At 34.2% G+C, this 19177-nt stretch overlaps 2 protein-coding genes across 7 annotated transcripts; one reads left to right on the top strand and one right to left on the bottom strand.

The window, feature by feature from the left end:
* Positions 1–10496: 10496 nt before the first annotated feature.
* On the bottom strand, positions 10497–16094 carry LOC25479307 (putative disease resistance RPP13-like protein 1). 6 transcript variants are annotated; one of them, XR_005645399.1, is made up of 4 exons: positions 12075–16094; positions 11405–11481; positions 11215–11318; positions 10497–10826 (listed from the first exon to the last, which is right to left on the bottom strand). XR_005645399.1 is itself a non-coding variant. In XM_039832265.1 (2 exons), the coding sequence occupies exon 1, from the start codon at positions 15841–15843 to the stop codon at positions 12109–12111; it is 3735 nt and encodes a 1244-aa protein (XP_039688199.1). In that variant the 5' UTR covers positions 15844–16094; the 3' UTR covers positions 10497–10826; positions 12075–12108. The 6 variants fall into 6 exon arrangements, 1 of the variants encoding a protein (XP_039688199.1); XR_005645400.1 differs by having other exon boundaries at positions 11215–11315; XR_005645401.1 differs by having other exon boundaries at positions 11215–11306.
* Positions 16095–16478: 384 nt separating this feature from the next.
* Positions 16479–17367, top strand: LOC120579494 (ribulose bisphosphate carboxylase large chain). Its single transcript, XM_039831897.1, has 2 exons — positions 16479–16515; positions 16658–17367. Exons 1-2 carry the CDS (start codon positions 16479–16481, stop codon positions 17350–17352), a joined length of 732 nt encoding a protein of 243 aa, XP_039687831.1. The 3' UTR covers positions 17353–17367.
* Positions 17368–19177: the final 1810 nt, after the last annotated feature.

Below are 19177 nucleotides of genomic sequence, written 5' to 3'. Positions count from 1 at the left end.
TTATTACTACTTCGGTAAGACCGTGCACTTGTGGTTTTATCTCATCATCTGTTGTTGCTTTTATTAAGTGACTTTATTTTATTATTTAATAGAATAAGATTTGAAAATAAAATAATATTAAGTTGAGTGGCTATTTTGGAATTTAGAAGAGTTTAGTGGAATAAGATAACGTAGGTTGAGGAAATAAATAGAAAAAACTAGGGTCAGATAGTTTTTCACATGAAACCTGTTTTTGGAGAAAAAGGGAGAAAACCAAGAGAATAGGAGAACCAGGGAGGAGAAGCTTTCGATCAATCTAAGGTAAGGGTGGGACTAACTTTCTCTAATTTTAAGTGATATAATTCTAAAAATCGAATTTAACAAGTTGTAGGTTGTAGTTTTGGAAATTTGGGAATTAGGTTTAGAAGTTGGAAATTGATTAATTTAAGAGTAGGAATCTATTGAATTGATGTAGAAATAGTGTCCAGACCTTAGATTATTCATAGAACAATGATTAGAATCAGTTTTAAGGTTAGAGTTATGGAATTAGGTGAGTTTTTGGAAAAACTGCATTCTGCCCGTAGAGCTGACATTCATCACTCGCCATAGCGAGTAGCTGTTCTCGCCTCGCGAGTAAACCAAGTTGTCGCTCGCCATTGCGAGTAAATCGCTCGCCATAGCGAGTTACTCAGTGAGAAAAACATGATTTTGTGAATTAATGTTAGGGGTCAAATTTTAGATGGTTTTGAGTGCCTTAACATGTTTAGAAATGAGTAGGAAAGTTTTTGGATTAAGTTTGGGCATAAGGAAGTTAAAAATGGGATTTTTGAGTGAAAAATATCAAACTCCCGAGAGCCATCAGTTTTAGCTCGCCACGACGAGTAGCTTGCTCGCCATAGTGAGTACCCCTTTTTCTGAACTCGCCATTGCGAGTAGAGTGGCTCGCCTCGCGAGTTACTCAATGATGAGGGCATGGTTGTCCATGACACAAGTGCTTCAATTCAAGGGCTAGGAGGACCAATGACAAGGTCGAGAACCAAGAAAGCTAAGGAGGCCCTAACTCAATTGGTGGCAAAAGTCTTGGAGTCCAAACCTACACTAGAAAGCATGGAGGATAAAATGGTCATGTGCATCAAACCATTGGAGGAGGGGTGGGGCGCATCTCTTGCTGCCCATTTTATTTAGTTGTTCTTGTTATGTTATAATAAAAAGTGTAAGAGACCAATTTTGGTCCAAAAACACTAAGTATGGTTATTTTGTGTGTTTAATCCATTTTGAAGAGGAAAGGGACAAGACTTCAATGAGACAATGAAGGCATTTCATTTCAGCATATGAAACCACCATCATCATCAAATTCACGTCCATCATCATGATCATCAAGACCAGCCACCCTCATTCATTGATTTGTCTTGTAACCATTTCTTGTATTCATGTTAATTTACTTCAGCCATAGGAAATAATGATAGATTAATTTGGCTGAAGGAATCCTAAGAGCTATTTGCATTTTTCTTTGTAATTCAGCAAGTGTCCCTCCTACCTATATATAGGACACGAAAATTGAATAAAAGACAAGTTAATTTTCGTTAAAAAAAAGTGAGTAATTGCTCTTTAGGTTCTGGATTGGACCTTGTATTGATCATATCAAGAATCCTTTCTTGTGGTGATCTTCATTCCATAGACTTATCATTTTCTAGGATTAGAAAGTGTGGCGTCCCTAAACTCTCCATTCCATTTCTTGTTTGAAACCACAGATCAGCCTAAACACCAATTCAAAAAACCAAATTCTCATTTTTCAACTCCAAATCATTGTCAAAATTAATCCCAATACATAATTTTCGTTTCTTGTTGGCACACCCTTTCATTAACAATATTTTTAGTTCATTTCTTGTGTTTTGTGCTTTTAATTAAACTTTCAGCAAGCAACTTTTATCAATTCATGATTAAAAGTCAAATATGAACAATTTTCACAAAATAGTGTTCATCAAGTGATCCTAAAGGTAAAAACATTACTTCATCCCAAAATGTTTCTACTAACAAGATTGTTACGTGTTTCAAGTGCCAAGGTAAAGGACACATAGCTTCTCAATGTCCAACAAAGAGAACTATGTTAATTGAAGAGAATGAGGACCTTGAGGAGGAGGATTATGTCGTGAATGATGAAGGAGGGGAAGAAGAGGAGGATGGTGAAAATGGTGAATTTCTCATGATTAGGAGGATGTTGGGAAACCAAGCTAAGGAGGAAGAATCAAATCAAAGGGAAAGTCTTTTCCATACAAGATGCTTAGTGCAAGGAAAGGTATGTTCTCTAATTATTGATGGAGGTAGTTGTACTAATGTTGCTAGTGCACACATGGTGGGTAAATTAGAATTAGAAACAAGACCTCACCCTAGGCCTTACAAACTTCAATGGCTTAGTGAAAGTGTAGAAATGCTTGTTGACAAACAAGTAGAGGTTTGTTTTAAAATTGGGAAGTATGAAGATGTTGTTGTGTGTGATGTAGTACCAATGGAGGCTTGTCATTTGTTGCTAGGAAGACCATGGCAATTTGATAGAGGAGTGCAACATGATGGCCGAAGTAATAAGTATTCTTTTATGCACTTTGGGAAAAAAATTATTCTTGCACCATTGAGTCCTAATGATGTAAGAGAAGATCAAAAGAAAATGAAAGAAAAATATGCGCAAGAAAAAGAAAAAGAAAGAAAAGAAAAAGAAACAGAAAAAGAAAAGAAAGAAAGTTTCATGGCAAAAAAAGAAGAAATAAAAAATGCCATTGTCACCAAGCAGCCCCTATATTTGCTATTTTGCAAAGAGGTGGTTTTGTTTACTAACAATTCTAACACTCAAAAATTTCCAAGTTGTGTTGAATCGCTTTTGCAGGAGTTTGAGGCTTTGTTCCCTAAAGAGATACCAAATGGGCTGCCACCTTTAAGAGGTATTGAACATCACATTGACCTCATTCCAGAAGCATCTTTACCAAATCGTCCAGCCTACCGAAGCAATCCCCAACAAACACAAGAAATTCAAAGTCAAGTTGCTGAATTGGTAAGTAAAGGATGGGTAAGAGAAAGTTTAAGTCCTTGTGCTGTCCCTGTTATTTTAGTTCCAAAAAAATATGGTAGTTGGAGAATGTGCACTGATTGTAGAGCTGTTAACAATATTACCATTAAGTATAGACATCCAATCCCTAGGCTAGATGACTTACTTGATGAATTGTTTGGTGCATGTTTATTTTCTAAAATTGATTTGAAAAGTGGCTATCACCAAATAAGAATTAGGGAGGGGGATGAATGGAAAACTGCTTTTAAAACAAAATATGGTTTGTATGAGTGGATGGTTATGCCGTTTGGTTTAACTAATGCGCCAAGTACTTTTATGAGACTCATGAACCATGTCTTGAGGGAATTTTTGGGAAAATTTGTTGTTGTGTATTTTGATGATATCTTGATATATAGCAAAAATTTCTAGGAACATTGTGGTCATTTAAGGGCTGTTTTAGAAGTTTTAAGAAAAGAACATTTGTTTGCAAATTTGGAAAAATGTGTCTTTTGCACGGATCATGTAATTTTTTTAGGTTTTGTTGTAAGCTCCAAGGGAATCCATGTGGATGAAGAAAAGGTAAGAGCAATCAAGGATTGGCCACCACCCAAAAATGTAAGTGAGGTAAGAATTTTCCATGGTTTAGCAAGTTTCTATAGGAGGTTTGTCAAAGATTTTAGCACCATTGCTGCACCTCTTAATGAGATTGTTAAGAAAAATGTTTTTAAATGGGGTGAGAAACAAGAGCAAGCTTTTGCTGCACTTAAAGAAAAACTCACCAAAGCACCAATTTTAGCATTACCAAATTTTTTCAAATCTTTTGAAATTGAATGTGATGCTTCTAATGTTGGAATTGGGGCTGTTTTGATGCAAGAAGGACATCCAATTGCTTATTTTAGTGAAAAGTTGAAGGGTGCTTCCCTTAATTACTCCACTTATGATAAGGAATTGTATGCTTTGTTTAGATCATTGCAAACTTGGCAACATTACCTACTGCCCAAAGAATTTGTCATTCATAGTGACCATGAATCTTTGAAACATTTAAAAGGGCAAGGTAAGTTGAACAAGAGACATGCCAAGTGGGTTGAGTTTCTTGAACAATTCCCATATGTGATCAAACACAAAAGAGGTAAAGCTAATGTGGTTGCAGATGCACTTTCAAGAAGGTATGCCTTACTCTCCACTCTTGAAACTAAAGTTTTTGGACTTGAACAAATTAAGAGTTTATATGAAAGTGATATTGATTTTTCATCAAAATTTTTAGCTTGTGAACATGCTGCCATTAATGGATATTTTAGGCACAATGGTTATTTGTTTAAAGAAAAAAGATTATGTGTGCCAAAATGTTCCATAAGAACTTTGCTTTTAAAAGAGGCGCATGAGGGGGGATTAATGGGACACTTTGGGGTTGTTAAAACTTTAGAGTTGCTGCAAGAGCATTTTTATTGGCCACATATGAAAATTGATGTCCAAAAGTTGTGTGAAAGATGCATAGTGTGTAAAAAGGCCAAATCAAAAGTTTTGCCTCATGGTCTTTATACACCGTTACCAACTCCTGAATTTCCTTGGGTTGACATTTCCATGGATTTTGTTTTGGGTTTACCTAGAACAAAGAATGGGAAAGATTCTATTTTTGTTGTTGTTGATAGGTTTTCCAAGATGGCACATTTTATTGCATGCAAAAAGGTAGATGATGCACGCCATGTGGCTGATTTGTTTTTCAAGGAGATTGTGCGCATTCATGGAGTTCCAAGGAGCATAGTTTCAGATCGTGACACAAAATTTTTAAGTCACTTTTGGAGGACCTTGTGGGGTAAGATTGGAACAAAGTTACTATTCTCAACAACTTGTCACCCTCAAACAGATGGTCAAACTGAGGTAGTAAATAGAACTCTCTCTACTCTTCTTAGAAGTGTTCTTACAAGAAATTTGAGAATGTGGAAAGAATGTTTACCCCACGTGGAATTTGCTTACAATCGTGTGGTTCATAGTACTACAAAAATGTCACCATTTGAAGTTGTTTATGGTTTTAACCCACTAACTCCACTTGATTTGTTACCTATGCCTAACAGTTCTTTTTTGAAGCATAAAGATGGAAAAGACAAAGCTGAGTTTGTGAAGAAAATGCATGAGCAAGTGAAGTTGCAAATTGAAAAGAAAAATGAAGGGTATGCTAAAAATGCAAACAAAGGAAGGAAGAGGGTGATTTTTGAACCCGGTGATTGGGTTTGGGTGCATATGAGGAAAGAAAGGTTTCCTAAACAAAGGAAGTCAAAACTTCAACCAAGGGGTGACGGACCATTTCAAGTGCTAGAAAGGATCAATGACAATGCATACAAGCTTGAGTTACCCGGTGAGTATGATATAAGTGCTACTTTTAATGTTGCTGACTTAGCTCCTTTTGATGTAGGTAATAGTGATTTCAATTCGTGGACGAATTCCTTTCAAGAGGGAGGGGATGATGAGGGCATGGTTGTCCATGACACAAGTGCTTCAATTCAAGGGCTAGGAGGACCAATGACAAGGTCGAGAACCAAGAAAGCTAAGGAGGCCCTAACTCAATTGGTGGCAAAAGTCTTGGAGTCCAAACCTACACTAGAAAGCATGGAGGATAAAATGGTCATGTGCATCAAACCATTGGAGGAGGGGTGGGGCGCATCTCTTGCTGCCCATTTTATTTAGTTGTTCTTGTTATGTTATAATAAAAAGTGTAAGAGACCAATTTTGGTCCAAAAACACTAAGTATGGTTATTTTGTGTGTTTAATCCATTTCGAAGCTTCCAAAGCTTTGAATGGAATGTTTTGTGTGTTTATTTCGTGCAAAGGAGTGCTGAAGACAAAAGAAAAACAAGGCATTAACGAGCATTTAATCTGAAGGATGAAAGAATGCAAGAATTGAAGAGGAAAGGGACAAGACTTCAATGAGACAATGAAGGCATTTCATTTCAGCATATGAAACCACCATCATCATCAAATTCACGTCCATCATCATGATCATCAAGACCAGCCACCCTCATTCATTGATTTGTCTTGTAACCATTTCTTGTATTCATGTTAATTTACTTCAGCCATAGGAAATAATGATAGATTAATTTGGCTGAAGGAATCCTAAGAGCTATTTGCATTTTTCTTTGTAATTCAGCAAGTGTCCCTCCTACCTATATATAGGACACGAAAATTGAATAAAAGACAAGTTAATTTTCGTTAAAAAAAAGTGAGTAATTGCTCTTTAGGTTCTGGATTGGACCTTGTATTGATCATATCAAGAATCCTTTCTTGTGGTGATCTTCATTCCATAGACTTATCATTTTCTAGGATTAGAAAGTGTGGCGTCCCTAAACTCTCCATTCCATTTCTTGTTTGAAACCACAGATCAGCCTAAACACCAATTCAAAAAACCAAATTCTCATTTTTCAACTCCAAATCATTGTCAAAATTAATCCCAATACATAATTTTCGTTTCTTGTTGGCACACCCTTTCATTAACAATATTTTTAGTTCATTTCTTGTGTTTTGTGCTTTTAATTAAACTTTCAGCAAGCAACTTTTATCAATTCATGATTAAAAGTCAAATATGAACAATTTTCACAAAATAGTGTTCATCACTCAGTGGCAGTCAGCCTTACTTAGTGTTCTTGCGATCTTTGTCGCACGTAATGTTATGAGTTGGTCCTTGGGATAGGAATGAAAGTTGTTTATAAAGGTATAGCCTTTCAGTGAGTCTAAATTAATATGATTATTGTTGTTGGTTAATTTGAGCTACATATATTATGTGAAAAATGTATGATATAGAAAATATTGTTGTTCATATCATTCAAGTTGTTATTATCAGTTGTTGTATGTTGCAAGTTGTTGATGTTGCTATCTTTGCTGTTGTTGATTATTAATATCATTAAGTTGCAAGTGTTGGTCAAAGTTGCTAAGTTGTAAGTTGCATTGTCGAGTTAAAGTCGCTAAGTTGTTGTAGTTGCATTGTCGAGATGATTAAGTTATTGTAGTTGCATTGTCCAGTTAATGTCGTTGTTGTCGCTTTGTCGTTGTTGCTAAGTTGTCAATTAGCAATGAGTTGTTAATGAAGAACTATATGAAGAGTTAATATTATTAATTGATGTTGTCTATGTTGTTAAATTCTATTGATGAATTATATTCTTATTATTATTGAATGTGAAATCTCACCCCTTCTGTTTGAATGTTGCATCTACGTGGGTAACTTGCAGATAACCAAGGATAGTTGTTGAAGTGAGTTGACTCTCTCACAAGTCGTCTAAGGGTCGCTTTGATACGTAACGGGATGGGGATCTTACTTGTTTTCCATGTGTTACGTAATTGCTATGATTTTATGTTGATGAATCACCTAGATTGAATTCTAATAAGTTGTTTATGTTGGGGCCGTTGTGCCATTACGTTGTTTAATTAAAGTTTTCCGCTGCAAAGAGATTTGAATTGATAACATGAGATGTTTTGAATAAATAGTAATTTTTTCTATTTATATTTTAATGTAGTTTAGCATCCTCTTTAGTTGATTACTCTGATTTTATGCAAAAAAATATCAAGTTGGATAAACGGGGTGTTACAGAATGCAGCAGAAATATAGAACATAAAGATAGAGAGTCAGAGAGAGAAGACAGACATAAGGAGTAGTCCAGTCCCCTTGCACTTGCAAGAGATTTCACAATAACCACTATGGATTACAATTAGCTTAAGGACACTACCAAGAGACTTCTCTTTTCTCAAGCACAACTGCAAGAGACTTATATGCTCTAGGACTCTACCTAAAAACTTCCTGCTCAAGGATAACTCCAAGAGACTTACATTTGCTTAAGCGCAACTGCTTAAGACTTTCCCTTGCTCAATGACAACTCCAATAGACTCTCTGGGTACTCAAGGTTTTACCAAGAGACTTATATGCTCAAGCACGCAGGCGAGAGACTTTCTTAAATGTTTGCACAACTGCAAACAAGTTACTTTTTTCTTACACTAGATTTAACAATGGTAGTGAACTGAACAAATGAACAGACTCCTTAGGATTTCTAAGATATAAACTTGAAAGCTAAAATTCTAAGTGTTTTGCGCTATTTGATTTGACGGAGATTTGGCATATAAAAATAACATAGTCTTGTTATTTCTGCTTCAGGTCTTCAACTCCTTTTATAGGCAGTGATTTGAGAGACATTGGAAAAGAGTTGCAATGCAAATAGAGTCGTTGGATAACTTTGATCAAGAAAGTTGACTCTTTGCCTGATATGGATAATTCCGTTGGAAAATCCTTTGAATTTCCTTTCCTGAAAGATGAATTATGTGTTGTATTCTCTTTGTTCTTGAGGTCATTTGTCTAGTTGCACACGTAGACAGAAGAAGACAAAAGAACTCCTCTATCAAATACTACGGTATAGACAGCTCACAGTATTAGACAAAAATTTACGTGCATTTCGGGTCCCTCAGATCCAAGTATGCCAGACATATTATGCGTCTGATGGCCTTCACGAAATCTCTTGAGGTCACTCTTCAGCTTCTTTGAGACATCTTTCTTCTAATGATGTTGACTTTTGGTTGACTTTCCTTTAGATCTTCCATCATAGTCTTCTAGGCTTCTCCGGTTCCTTCTTATGCTCTTCATATGTTATTTCTTCATGATAGATAGATTTTACACACTTGAACGTATGTTAGTATTCCAATTGTTCTTCAATACTTTTTTATCATCAAAACCTTAGAGGACTTGTATGAACCATTGTTGTTCTAACACACTTTTCAACCATTTTATTTATTAGGGTTTTATTTCTTAATTTATATTATTTATCTTTGACTATTCTCCTCTCAATATATTTTTTCTTATGTTTTTTTTCTTCAATATTATTATTGTTTATTTTTTGAATGGGTATTTCATTTTTCTACTTAGAATAAAAAGTGAAAAGTACTCATTTATTTAATAGTATGTTTTAATTTTATTTTTCTATGTTTTGTGGCTTATAAGAAAAAAAGGAATGATGTTGAACATTTTCATTTGTCAAGCAATACCATAAAAAGAATAAATTTATCAATGTTTCTTTTATTTGTTCTTCTTAAATGTTACTTTCTTTATATATTGACAAAAAATTGTTGCAACTATTTTGAATGTCTAGTAAACATTTATCAATTTTGAATCAATTATCGTGACATTTGTATTATTCTTTGGACTTTATCAAATTTTTTCGCTCTTTATATTTTGAGATTATTTCTTTTTAATAGAAGTGTGACTTTATCATTATTATATAATAATATAATAATAATTTTATTGTTGTTGCTACTATACTATTAATAGGGATGATAATCGATGTCCACATGATATACATAGTAGTTAGTTGATAAAACTGATATTTAGATCATTCTTACATTCGTGTGAATATCCGCTACACGAGTATTAGTGGATATTAATGTATTTACATATATTTACAAATATCAACGAGTAAAATGTTTTGTTTATAAACAAAAATGCATTATTATAAAATAATTGAATTTTTGTAGAATTTATTCCTTAAAATCTATTATTAATAATTGTGGAACTAATGATCATTTTACAACTGTTTCATGTGCGATTTGAACAATGTCTCTTGAAGTTACAAATTCAAGTCTTTACCACTAAGCTGACACATGTAATGTTTTGAGGGAATTCAAAGACTTTTAGGTGGATTCTATTGTTTGGATGATAAATTTTTTCATTATTATAGTTGTTCAAATTTTTCATTTTGGTTCACACATTTTCCAAAATTTTCAAACTGACCCCTATATATTTTTTTTGAAATTACAAATTTTCCCTAAAAATGTTCAAAAATTATAAATTGACCCCTCAAAATTTTAGAAAATTACAACTTGATCGCTAATTTAAATTTCCAAATTTGGCCAAAATAAATTAAAATTTATAAAAGTTACCCAAAAATTATGACAATTACTCCATCGAAACAAAAATATTTAAAAATAACAGAAATTTAATTGAATCATTTAAATTGGCTAAAATTCTAAATTCTTCAAAATTTTCCATTTACCTCATACAAACACAAGATGATGAAACTTATCAAACACTTTGAAAGCAGAAATAACACTTTGAAACTAATGGAAAATGTGAGGACCAAAATGATGGAAAATTGCAATGCACTTGGAGTGCATGTTTACGGATATCTGTTGAAATAATTCAATTGGATAATTTATTTATCTCTTGAGTTATTCATGTTATTTCTGACTTATTAAAAGTTAGGCCAGGTTTGAAGGATTGGATAATTAATTTTTTTTCTGAGTTATTCATGTTAATTCGATCTGTCATTCATGTTATTTCTGAGATATTAAAACTAGGCCATGTTTGTAGGATTGGATAATTTATTTATTGTTTATACAAAAGAGGGATATTGGTTAAATTATAAGTCATAACATTTCCTTTGTAATAGTTATTAAATTTGTTATTTTTTTGTACCAAAAAAAAAAAAAAATTGTTATTTTTAGAGAGAAATGATTAATATATACAATACTGACTTCTGATTCAAAAATAACTCTATGGTTTCTTCAATACAATCTACAAAGAGAAAAATTAGACAATGTTGATTTACATTTGTAGATGGCTTCTCATTTCTGGACTTATGTGAGAAAAATTAAACTTATGTGAGAAATCTAATTCCCTAAAAATTGTTTGATTCATGCTGTCTAGTAGGTCTTCAAGCAGAGATAGTAAGCCCTTTCCTGAGACTTTCCTTCGTTGCCATCCTATCAGCAAACGTTTCTCAATTGATGAAAACGGTATTTTGACAGTTTCTGCGAGAAAGTATCCACCGACATCATGAATTACCTGCGCGAAGTAAGAAAGTTCATCACTTCATAATTAAAATTTATTTACAGCAAAAACTTATGTCAGATTGTGAAACTGAATTTCTACGTACTGCTTTATTGTAATTTGTACATTAAGGACTTTTAAGCTCTGTAGCAGCGACACAATGTCGACGTGTCCGTGTTTGTATCGGTGCTTCACAACTTTTAAGTTATATGCTTTCAACAAAAGGCTAACCAAATACCAACTAATCATATGCACTTCAGATGAAAGTAAAATTTGTTTAATCATCAAATAGTTATGATTGATTAATAAGGTAAATATTGTCACAGTTAGTGCTTATGAATTAAATCTATAAAAACTGTACTGAACAAAAATACACAGATAAACTAAGAAAAATATAACCCACTTGGATTGACGGGTGATGTTGACTTAGGACCTTGGAGTGCGTTCCTCCTCAAGGTCCGAGGTTCGATTCTCCCCGATGCCAATTTCGGTAATCTAATTTAGCTTCTTCATTAAAAGAAAACTAATCAAAATATGGAGAGAAAAAAAATCAAAATAGATAAGTAAATACAAACTGAAGCTTTGTGACATACATTTATGTTGCCAGCAACTCTTGTTCTTATAACCAAATCTCTGTGTATGGACTTTGCACGCCTTACCGATGACAAACCTATTAACAACAAAAGAATAAAAATTAACAATGGCTTCGAAAACATTATAAGTTTAATCTCAACTAGGATCAAGAATATGATTTTAAAAATTTAAACTGGTTTTCAATAGGATTATAAGAAAGAATTATTTGTTCTTGTCACAAAGATAAAGTTGTAAATTGCAATTGTAATTGTATTTATTTATCCATGTAAATGTATAAAATATCTGTTAACTGTTCTTTAGTTTTATTTCAACAAAGATATGTCTCAAGGAACATCAAATCTCATTGAGGTGCATGTTGCATAAAACAGACATTGAAGTTATTACCTTAGGATATAGATATATTTTACTGGAACAAGTTGGCATTACATTGAACCAAGAATCAATCTGGATTCTTATTTTCATCTACTTCTACTTATGCAGTAGACCTTTTAGTTTTCTTTTAGTTGTTGAGAAAATTGCGTAACAACGTCTTAGATCCATTAACTTAAAAATCTCAAGAAATGGTGTTTTACCACAGTTTGTAGGTTATTATAAATGAACTTGACTATTTTATTACACAGAAAAAATTGAACAATTCTTCATGGATAGATGCATAAAAGAGAATCATACCTGAAACAGGATTACAAATTTTCTGTCCGTTCCCTCATATTATCACTTCGTTATTTATTTCCAAGACTGGGATGGACAAATGTTCCCACCTCTGACTTTTATAGTTTGCTTCTAACAGAGGACATTCAATGATGCGCAGTATCTTAAGAGAGGATGGAAAAGTGTCTTTTGAAAGAGACTCAAGCCTTGGACAATTATAAAAACAAAGTGTTTCAAGAGAGGATAGGTGTCGGAGTCCATTTCCATCAATGGATTTTATTTCACAGAGATTAGAAATATACAAAGACACAAGTGAAATTGGCAGCAACCGCTCCTTCAGCAAGGTGTTAACAATATCATCGTAACCTCCAATATACAAACTTGAAAGAGAAGTAAGATGTTGGAGACCCCATTCAGCTACAGGCGTTGCTATTCTCACTGATTCAATATAAATACTTCGTATTTTGGGAGGTAGGCAAGTTCCTTTACAAAATGGTAAAGTTAGTTCTGGAAGATTTTCGAGAGACAAACGTTCAAGAGAGATCAGGGTGTCTATTGGTAGAGTCAATGATCTAAGTGCATCACAATTATCTACCCTAAATGATTGGAGGGTTGACGGGAGATGGGAAGAACTTTCTGAAATAAAAATGGATTCCAGATTTTTACAGCCATCAATGTAAAGACCTTGGAGGGCTGGGAAACCATCCAAAGGGAATGAGGTAAGTGCATAACAACTATTCAATAAGTGCAAAGCCACAAGAGATGTGTAATTGCCCCATGTTTCAAGTGGCAGGAATGCTAAATTCGGACAATGAGAAATTCTAAGTGACTGCAATGAAGTGGGTAGATCATCTGTTGGAAAAGCAGCGAGAGATGGAAGATCACAAAGTTCCAAGAATCGAAGACAAATGCTGCTCCAAATAATTTTGGGTAACGAAAACAGGGTAGCACAATACATGATTTTTACACTTTGTAGCAAACAGGGAGATTCAATTTCAAGTAACAACAATTGGGAACTTCCTGTAGACTCTTTTATACCTATTTTGTTTAATGAGGAGAGCCAATGCAAAGTAGTTGGTGGTGTTGTCAAGAGACGGTCACAACCAGTTATATTGATTTTATCTATTGAAGGAAGACTGCTAGGCAAATTCCCCCTTAGTTTAGGACATTGGCTTAAGCGCAAAGTTCTAAGGCGAGGAAAACCAAATTCACCACTTTCATAGTGTATCCATTCCTTCCAATTCGGCATGCTAAAGAATTTTAAAGACTCGAGATACTGAAATGGTTTGAATGAAGAAGTGGAAGGTTCTACTGTCATGCCATAGAACTCTAGCCCAATTGTTTCCATTGTCATACCCTCAATAGTCAAGTCCTTGAGAGAAGGTAGTTGACCTAGTGATGGAAGTGTTACACAATATTCACAATTCGAGATACACAAGGACACCATGTTAGAAAAAAAAGGATCACCCAACCAACTCGGAAAGCTTGTCCCACCATACAAGCTAATGCTCAGTTTCCTCAGGTTAAATGATGGTTGCAACATATCAAGCACATCTTTCTCTATTCGCGAGTCTTCCGTTTGTTTGCTCCATTGTAACTCTAATTCCTCAATATCTTTGTTTCTCATGTTGACATCATAAGCCTCAATGGCATCGATGACATTCTGCAGGTTCTTGATACAAAGCTTTCCCCGTAGGTTAGGAAACTTACCAACCTCTTTCAAACTTAACCCGGTGTCTTGCTTGCCAACTGAAAAAACAGTTAATGTTTGCAGGTTATTGAGTCCAAGAATTTGCGTTGGCATCTCCTTTATGCATGTCCCGCTGATATCAAGGTGCCGTAAGTTAATTAACTTTCCAAAATTTGGTGGCAACTCAGTGAGGTTTTCACACCGTGTTAAATTCAAGGTTTGCAGATTGTAAAGATTGCATGTTGCATTAGGTAAGCTTTTAATTCCAGTGAATGAGAGATCTAAATACCTCAACTCCACCAAACTACCTACTGATTCTGGCAGCAGGTTGATGTTTTGATAATTTTTTAAGGATAGCACACGTAACCGTTTGAGTTTGGGTATTAAATCTTCAACAACCTTACTAGATAAGCAATATGATCCCTTCACGATACTAAGGTTAACGGGTAGAAAGCTCCGCAACCATTTGAAATCGTAGAGAACCTCAAACTTCTTGAAAAAGTCGTAATATCCTTGATTATATGACAAATGACGTACATTTTTAGACATGTTACCACCACATTCAAGCCTGAAGCAACTTGTTCCTGACACCACTAAGGCTAAATCATTGACAAGGTCATGCATAACAAATTTTTCTTTTCCATCATCATTTGATTGTTGAATTAAGCACCTGGATAACAATTCAATAAAGTAGTCATGGCCTACTTCCTCAGCTGTTTTATTACGTTGAGAATGCTCTAGGAAGCCTTCTGCCATCCATAACAAAATCAATTCCTTCTTGTCCAGTGGAAAATCCTTCGGAAAAATTGAGCAATAGGCAAAACATCTTTTCAAATGTGAGGGAAGATATTGATAACTTAGACGCAAAGCAGGTAAAATATTATCATTTGGTAAGTTCCATATGTCACTATTTAGAATTGCAGTCCACTCTTTTGCATCTACCTTTGAACGCAAAATTCCTCCGAGTGTTTTAGGAGCTATGGGCAATCCACCACACTTTTTGGCAATCTTTCTACCAATTTCTTCTAGATTTGGGTACTTTCTACCTCGACGGTCTTCACTTCCGAATGCATGCTTTGAAAGTAACGACCAACAGTCATCATCTGATAGAGGATCTACTTTGTGAATAGGAAACGTGTGTGCAACCTCCGCAACTTTTTGTTGGCGTGTTGTGATGATCACCATACTTCCCGTTTTGCCGTTAATCAATGGAGTTACTAACTCATCCCAATCATTATAACTATCATTCCACAGATCGTCCAGCACTAACAAAAATCTTTTATCCCTCAAGTTTTGATTCAATTCAACTCGAAGAAAATCAAGATTATTGTTTTCACCACCTCTTGAAGTGACAGATTCATGAATGGTTTTAGTTACTCTCAGAATATCGAAATCCTCCGATACACAAACCCAGACTTTCAGATCAAAATGGTCTTGAACTTCTTTATCATTATAAAGAAGTTGGGCAAGAGTGGTTTTGCCAACACCGCCCATACCCAAAATTGCAACCACACCAATACTACTATTGGTAGTGCCACTGTCAGATATCAACATACTAATGAGTCTCTCTTTATCATCCTTCCTTCCAACCATAACAGATTCATTTACCATTGAACTTGAAGGCGTTCTTAGAGAAACTCTCCCGCTCACAGTTTGCAAGCCAAGGATATCTCTCTGTTGTGCAAAAAGTTGCAGCCTTTGACACATAATCTTCATTTGTGAATTGATCTCTCCATAGAGATTTTTAAAAGGACATGAAAAGAGGTTCCAAACCTGATTAGTCATGTTTTCAGATTGTATCTTCTCCACCTTACATCGGAGGGAGTCGTAATTGATTTGGTTAAGCAAATCCTCAGCATCATAGATTGCATCTTTCAGTTGATCCATCCATTGTTTGACAGCAGTGTTGGTGATTTGCTTCTGTTCTGCATCATCAAGAACCGCCTGAAGAGCGAGCAGTGTTGTTTCCAACTCTGCCAACAGTGAGGAATTCAGCTTGGTGTTTCTGATGTAATCACAAAACTCTTGTGAAGCAAGTTTCTCAACTAAAGTCTGAACAGTAGCAGAGAGAAAAGCCCCTCCCACCAAAGTTGCAGCCATCTTCTATTGTTAAAGTAAAAGCAGCAAGGAATGAAGTTGTAACTAAATCTTGAATGAATTTTAGAACTATGTTGTGAATGGTAAAGAGATAAGGCTTAATAAAAATACACGGTTATGTTGTGAATGAATAACTAAAGTATTGAGAAAAGCATTGACAAACTACAGAAAAAAGCACACCAATGGTTAATGGACACACATCTGGCAAAATAATTGATATAAAGAAAAGAAAACAATAAAGCAAAAGAGAGGATTCCAAAGTGATCACCTTTCAGCAGAGGAGATATACCTTTTTTTATTGGGTCAAGTAATCAAGTGATTAGAGCTCACACATTTTAAATATGGTTAAATGTTTGGAGTTTGAACCCTGACACATGCATATAATATGCAATATCCCTACCAATTAAGTTTTTTTTTTTTTTTTTAAGGATCCCTACCAATTGAGTTAAACTCACGTGGATGTACATGAAGTATATTTATTAGACACAAACCCATGCAAAAATAATTGGGAATACACAAAACTGTTTTTTTATTTATTTAATAAAAACGATGTCAATTGATACGACTAAATTCTTTCTCTTAAATTTTATTCATTTCATTGAAGGGTATCCAAATAATATTGATTTAGGGTTGTATCTATGAAAGAATTATCATCACCATATTTCTTAGATAATTGTTTGTTGATGTTTAAAAGTCATGCTGCGAATAAAGCATAATTTAGCAAAAGCTACTATCTATATATTCCCTTTTCGTCTATTAATTGAAGAAATAATTTGAAAATAAAACAGTAAGTACAAAAATGAGTAATAAACCCCAGTAGAAACTGGTACGATTGGGACATGGACAACTGTGTGGACCAATGGACTTACCAGTCTTGATCGTTATAAAGGACGCTGCTACCACATCGAACCTGTTGCTGGAGAAGAGAGTCAATTTATTGCTTATGTAGCTTATCCCATAGACCTTTTTGAAGAAGGTTCTGTTACTAACATGTTTACCTCCATTGTAGGTAATGTATTTGGGTTCAAGGCCTTGCGTGCTCTACGTCTGGAAGATTTGCGAATCCCCGTTGCTTATGTTAAAACTTTCCAAGGTCCTCCTCACGGAATCCAAGTTGAGAGAGATAAATTGAACAAATATGGATGTCCCCTATTGGGATGTACTATTAAACCTAAATTGGGTTTATCCGCTAAAAATTACGGTAGAGCAGTTTATGAATGTCTACGTGGTGGACTTGATTTTACCAAAGTTGATGAAAATGTGAACTCCCAACCATTTATGCGTTGGAGAGACCGTTTCTTATTTTGTGCCGAAGCTATTTATAAAGCACAGGCCGAAACTGGTGAAATCAAAGGACATTATTTGAATGCTACTGCGGGCACCTGTGAAGACATGATGAAAAGAGCTGTATTTGCTAGAGAATTGGGCGTGCCTATCGTAATGCATGACTACTTATTTGTATTTTGTATAAAGTATAAAAAAAATACAAATAGAATTCTGAATTCGATATAATATTATCTATATAGTTTATAATTTATAATAGGTCATTCATTCATTTTCTTTCTATCTTTTTTTAGTTTTAGAATATTCTATATTATAGATTTACATTATACTGATTAGACTAATTAGAATAATATTTTCTATCTATATATAGTATTATTATATTCTCATATTCAATATATGATATTTTATTGAATCAAAAAAAAAATAAAAAATAACAGGAGCACGTTTATTATATCGAAAGTAAGGAGCAATAATCTATCGTGGGTAAAGATACTATCGCTGATATGCTAACTTTGATACGCAATGCTGACATGAATCGAAAAAGAACGGTTCAAATACCACTTACTAATATCACCGAAAACATTGTAAAATACTTTTACGAGAGGGTTTTGTTGAAAACGTTAGAAAACATGGAGAAAGCAACAAATACTTTTTAGTTTTAACTCTACGGTATAGAAGAAATAGGAAAGAATCGTATAAAACTTTTTTAAATTTAAAAAGGATCAGTACACCTGGTCTACGAATCTATTCTAACTATCAACTATATGAGTGAGAAAAGTATAAGGAAAAGTGATTCAATAATTGATGTTGGAAAAGTGTCCCATTAAGTGAAGTGTGTGTGACAACTCACAATTATTAACTACATCCGTTCCTTTTTAATTGTCACATTTTTACATTTTATACAAACCAAGACAATCAACAATTGATGCAATAAGTTATACTTTTACTATGATTAGCTTATTCATTTAATATCTCATTTCATATATTTCTCTCTCTGTAATAAATAACTAAGGATAATATTGGTAAAACAACATTTAATGTTGCATTGAACTTTGAAAAATGACAGTTAAATAAGAACAATAATTTTCTCTAAAAGTGACACTTAAAAAGGAACGGAGGGAGTATTACTATCCTAACTTTGGAAGTTTCCTTGGTCAAAAAAAATAAAATAAAATTTAGAAGCCTCCATAGTCTTACTATCCTAACTTTCGATGACCATATTTTACGATGGTTTGTGGTTACCATGGCTGAAATTGTGCCGAACTTGGGAGGCATGTTAGGGTAGAAAACAATTAAGAATGAGCGTAGAAGGGGAAAAAGGTTGAGAGTGTGTCTATTAAAGGATTTTTTTGTGGAATTTCAATTATATAAGTAGAAATTATTAATTATAAATATCTTTTTGCCAAAAAAATTTTGTGGATTTTAAATAGCTAGTTATGGTGGTTAATTGCTATGAGTGTTAGTGAGAAGATGAAATGCCAACAAAATGTTGTTAATGAAGAATTGTACGGGGGTTTGCTTGGGATTTAGTGGCAAGGAGCTCCTTCCAAGGACGTACGTATCTGGGGAATATCGGGTTCGATTCCCAAAAGGAACAACGCTTGGCCAGTGCACATGCCTCTAACAGAGGGCATTTTGTTGGAAACCGGTGCAAAAGAAAAAAAATATATATATGTTGTGGCCTTCGTAGTATTTGAGGTAGTGGTGTCAGAACAGTCAATGGCAAACAGTAGGAAACATCTATCCTCAGGCAAATATATGCTTCAGTCTGACCCCTGAGGATTCCTGCAAATAAATAGAGTGTTTGGATTGCATTTAGTCTTTCTTAAATTGTTATATTTAGATTTTCAAATTGTTTCTGAAAATAGAATTTTTATCTATCGAAATTTTTTGTTAAGTACGATTAGGTCAATCTTTTAAAAATGTTTCGTGGCAATGTTCATAATTATGCAAGATAAACTATCAACCACGCTGTCTTTAGGATATAGTAAGCTTAACTGCAACTGTGCAATTAAGTACTGCTATGTAGAAAATCGCTCGATTAACAACTAAG

The sequence above is a fragment of the Medicago truncatula genome, chromosome 3 (assembly GCF_003473485.1).
Source record: "Medicago truncatula cultivar Jemalong A17 chromosome 3, MtrunA17r5.0-ANR, whole genome shotgun sequence".
Taxonomy (NCBI): Eukaryota; Viridiplantae; Streptophyta; class Magnoliopsida; order Fabales; family Fabaceae; genus Medicago; species Medicago truncatula.
Note: the sequence above shows the minus strand (reverse complement) of the source record. Positions and strands in the feature narration are given on the sequence as shown.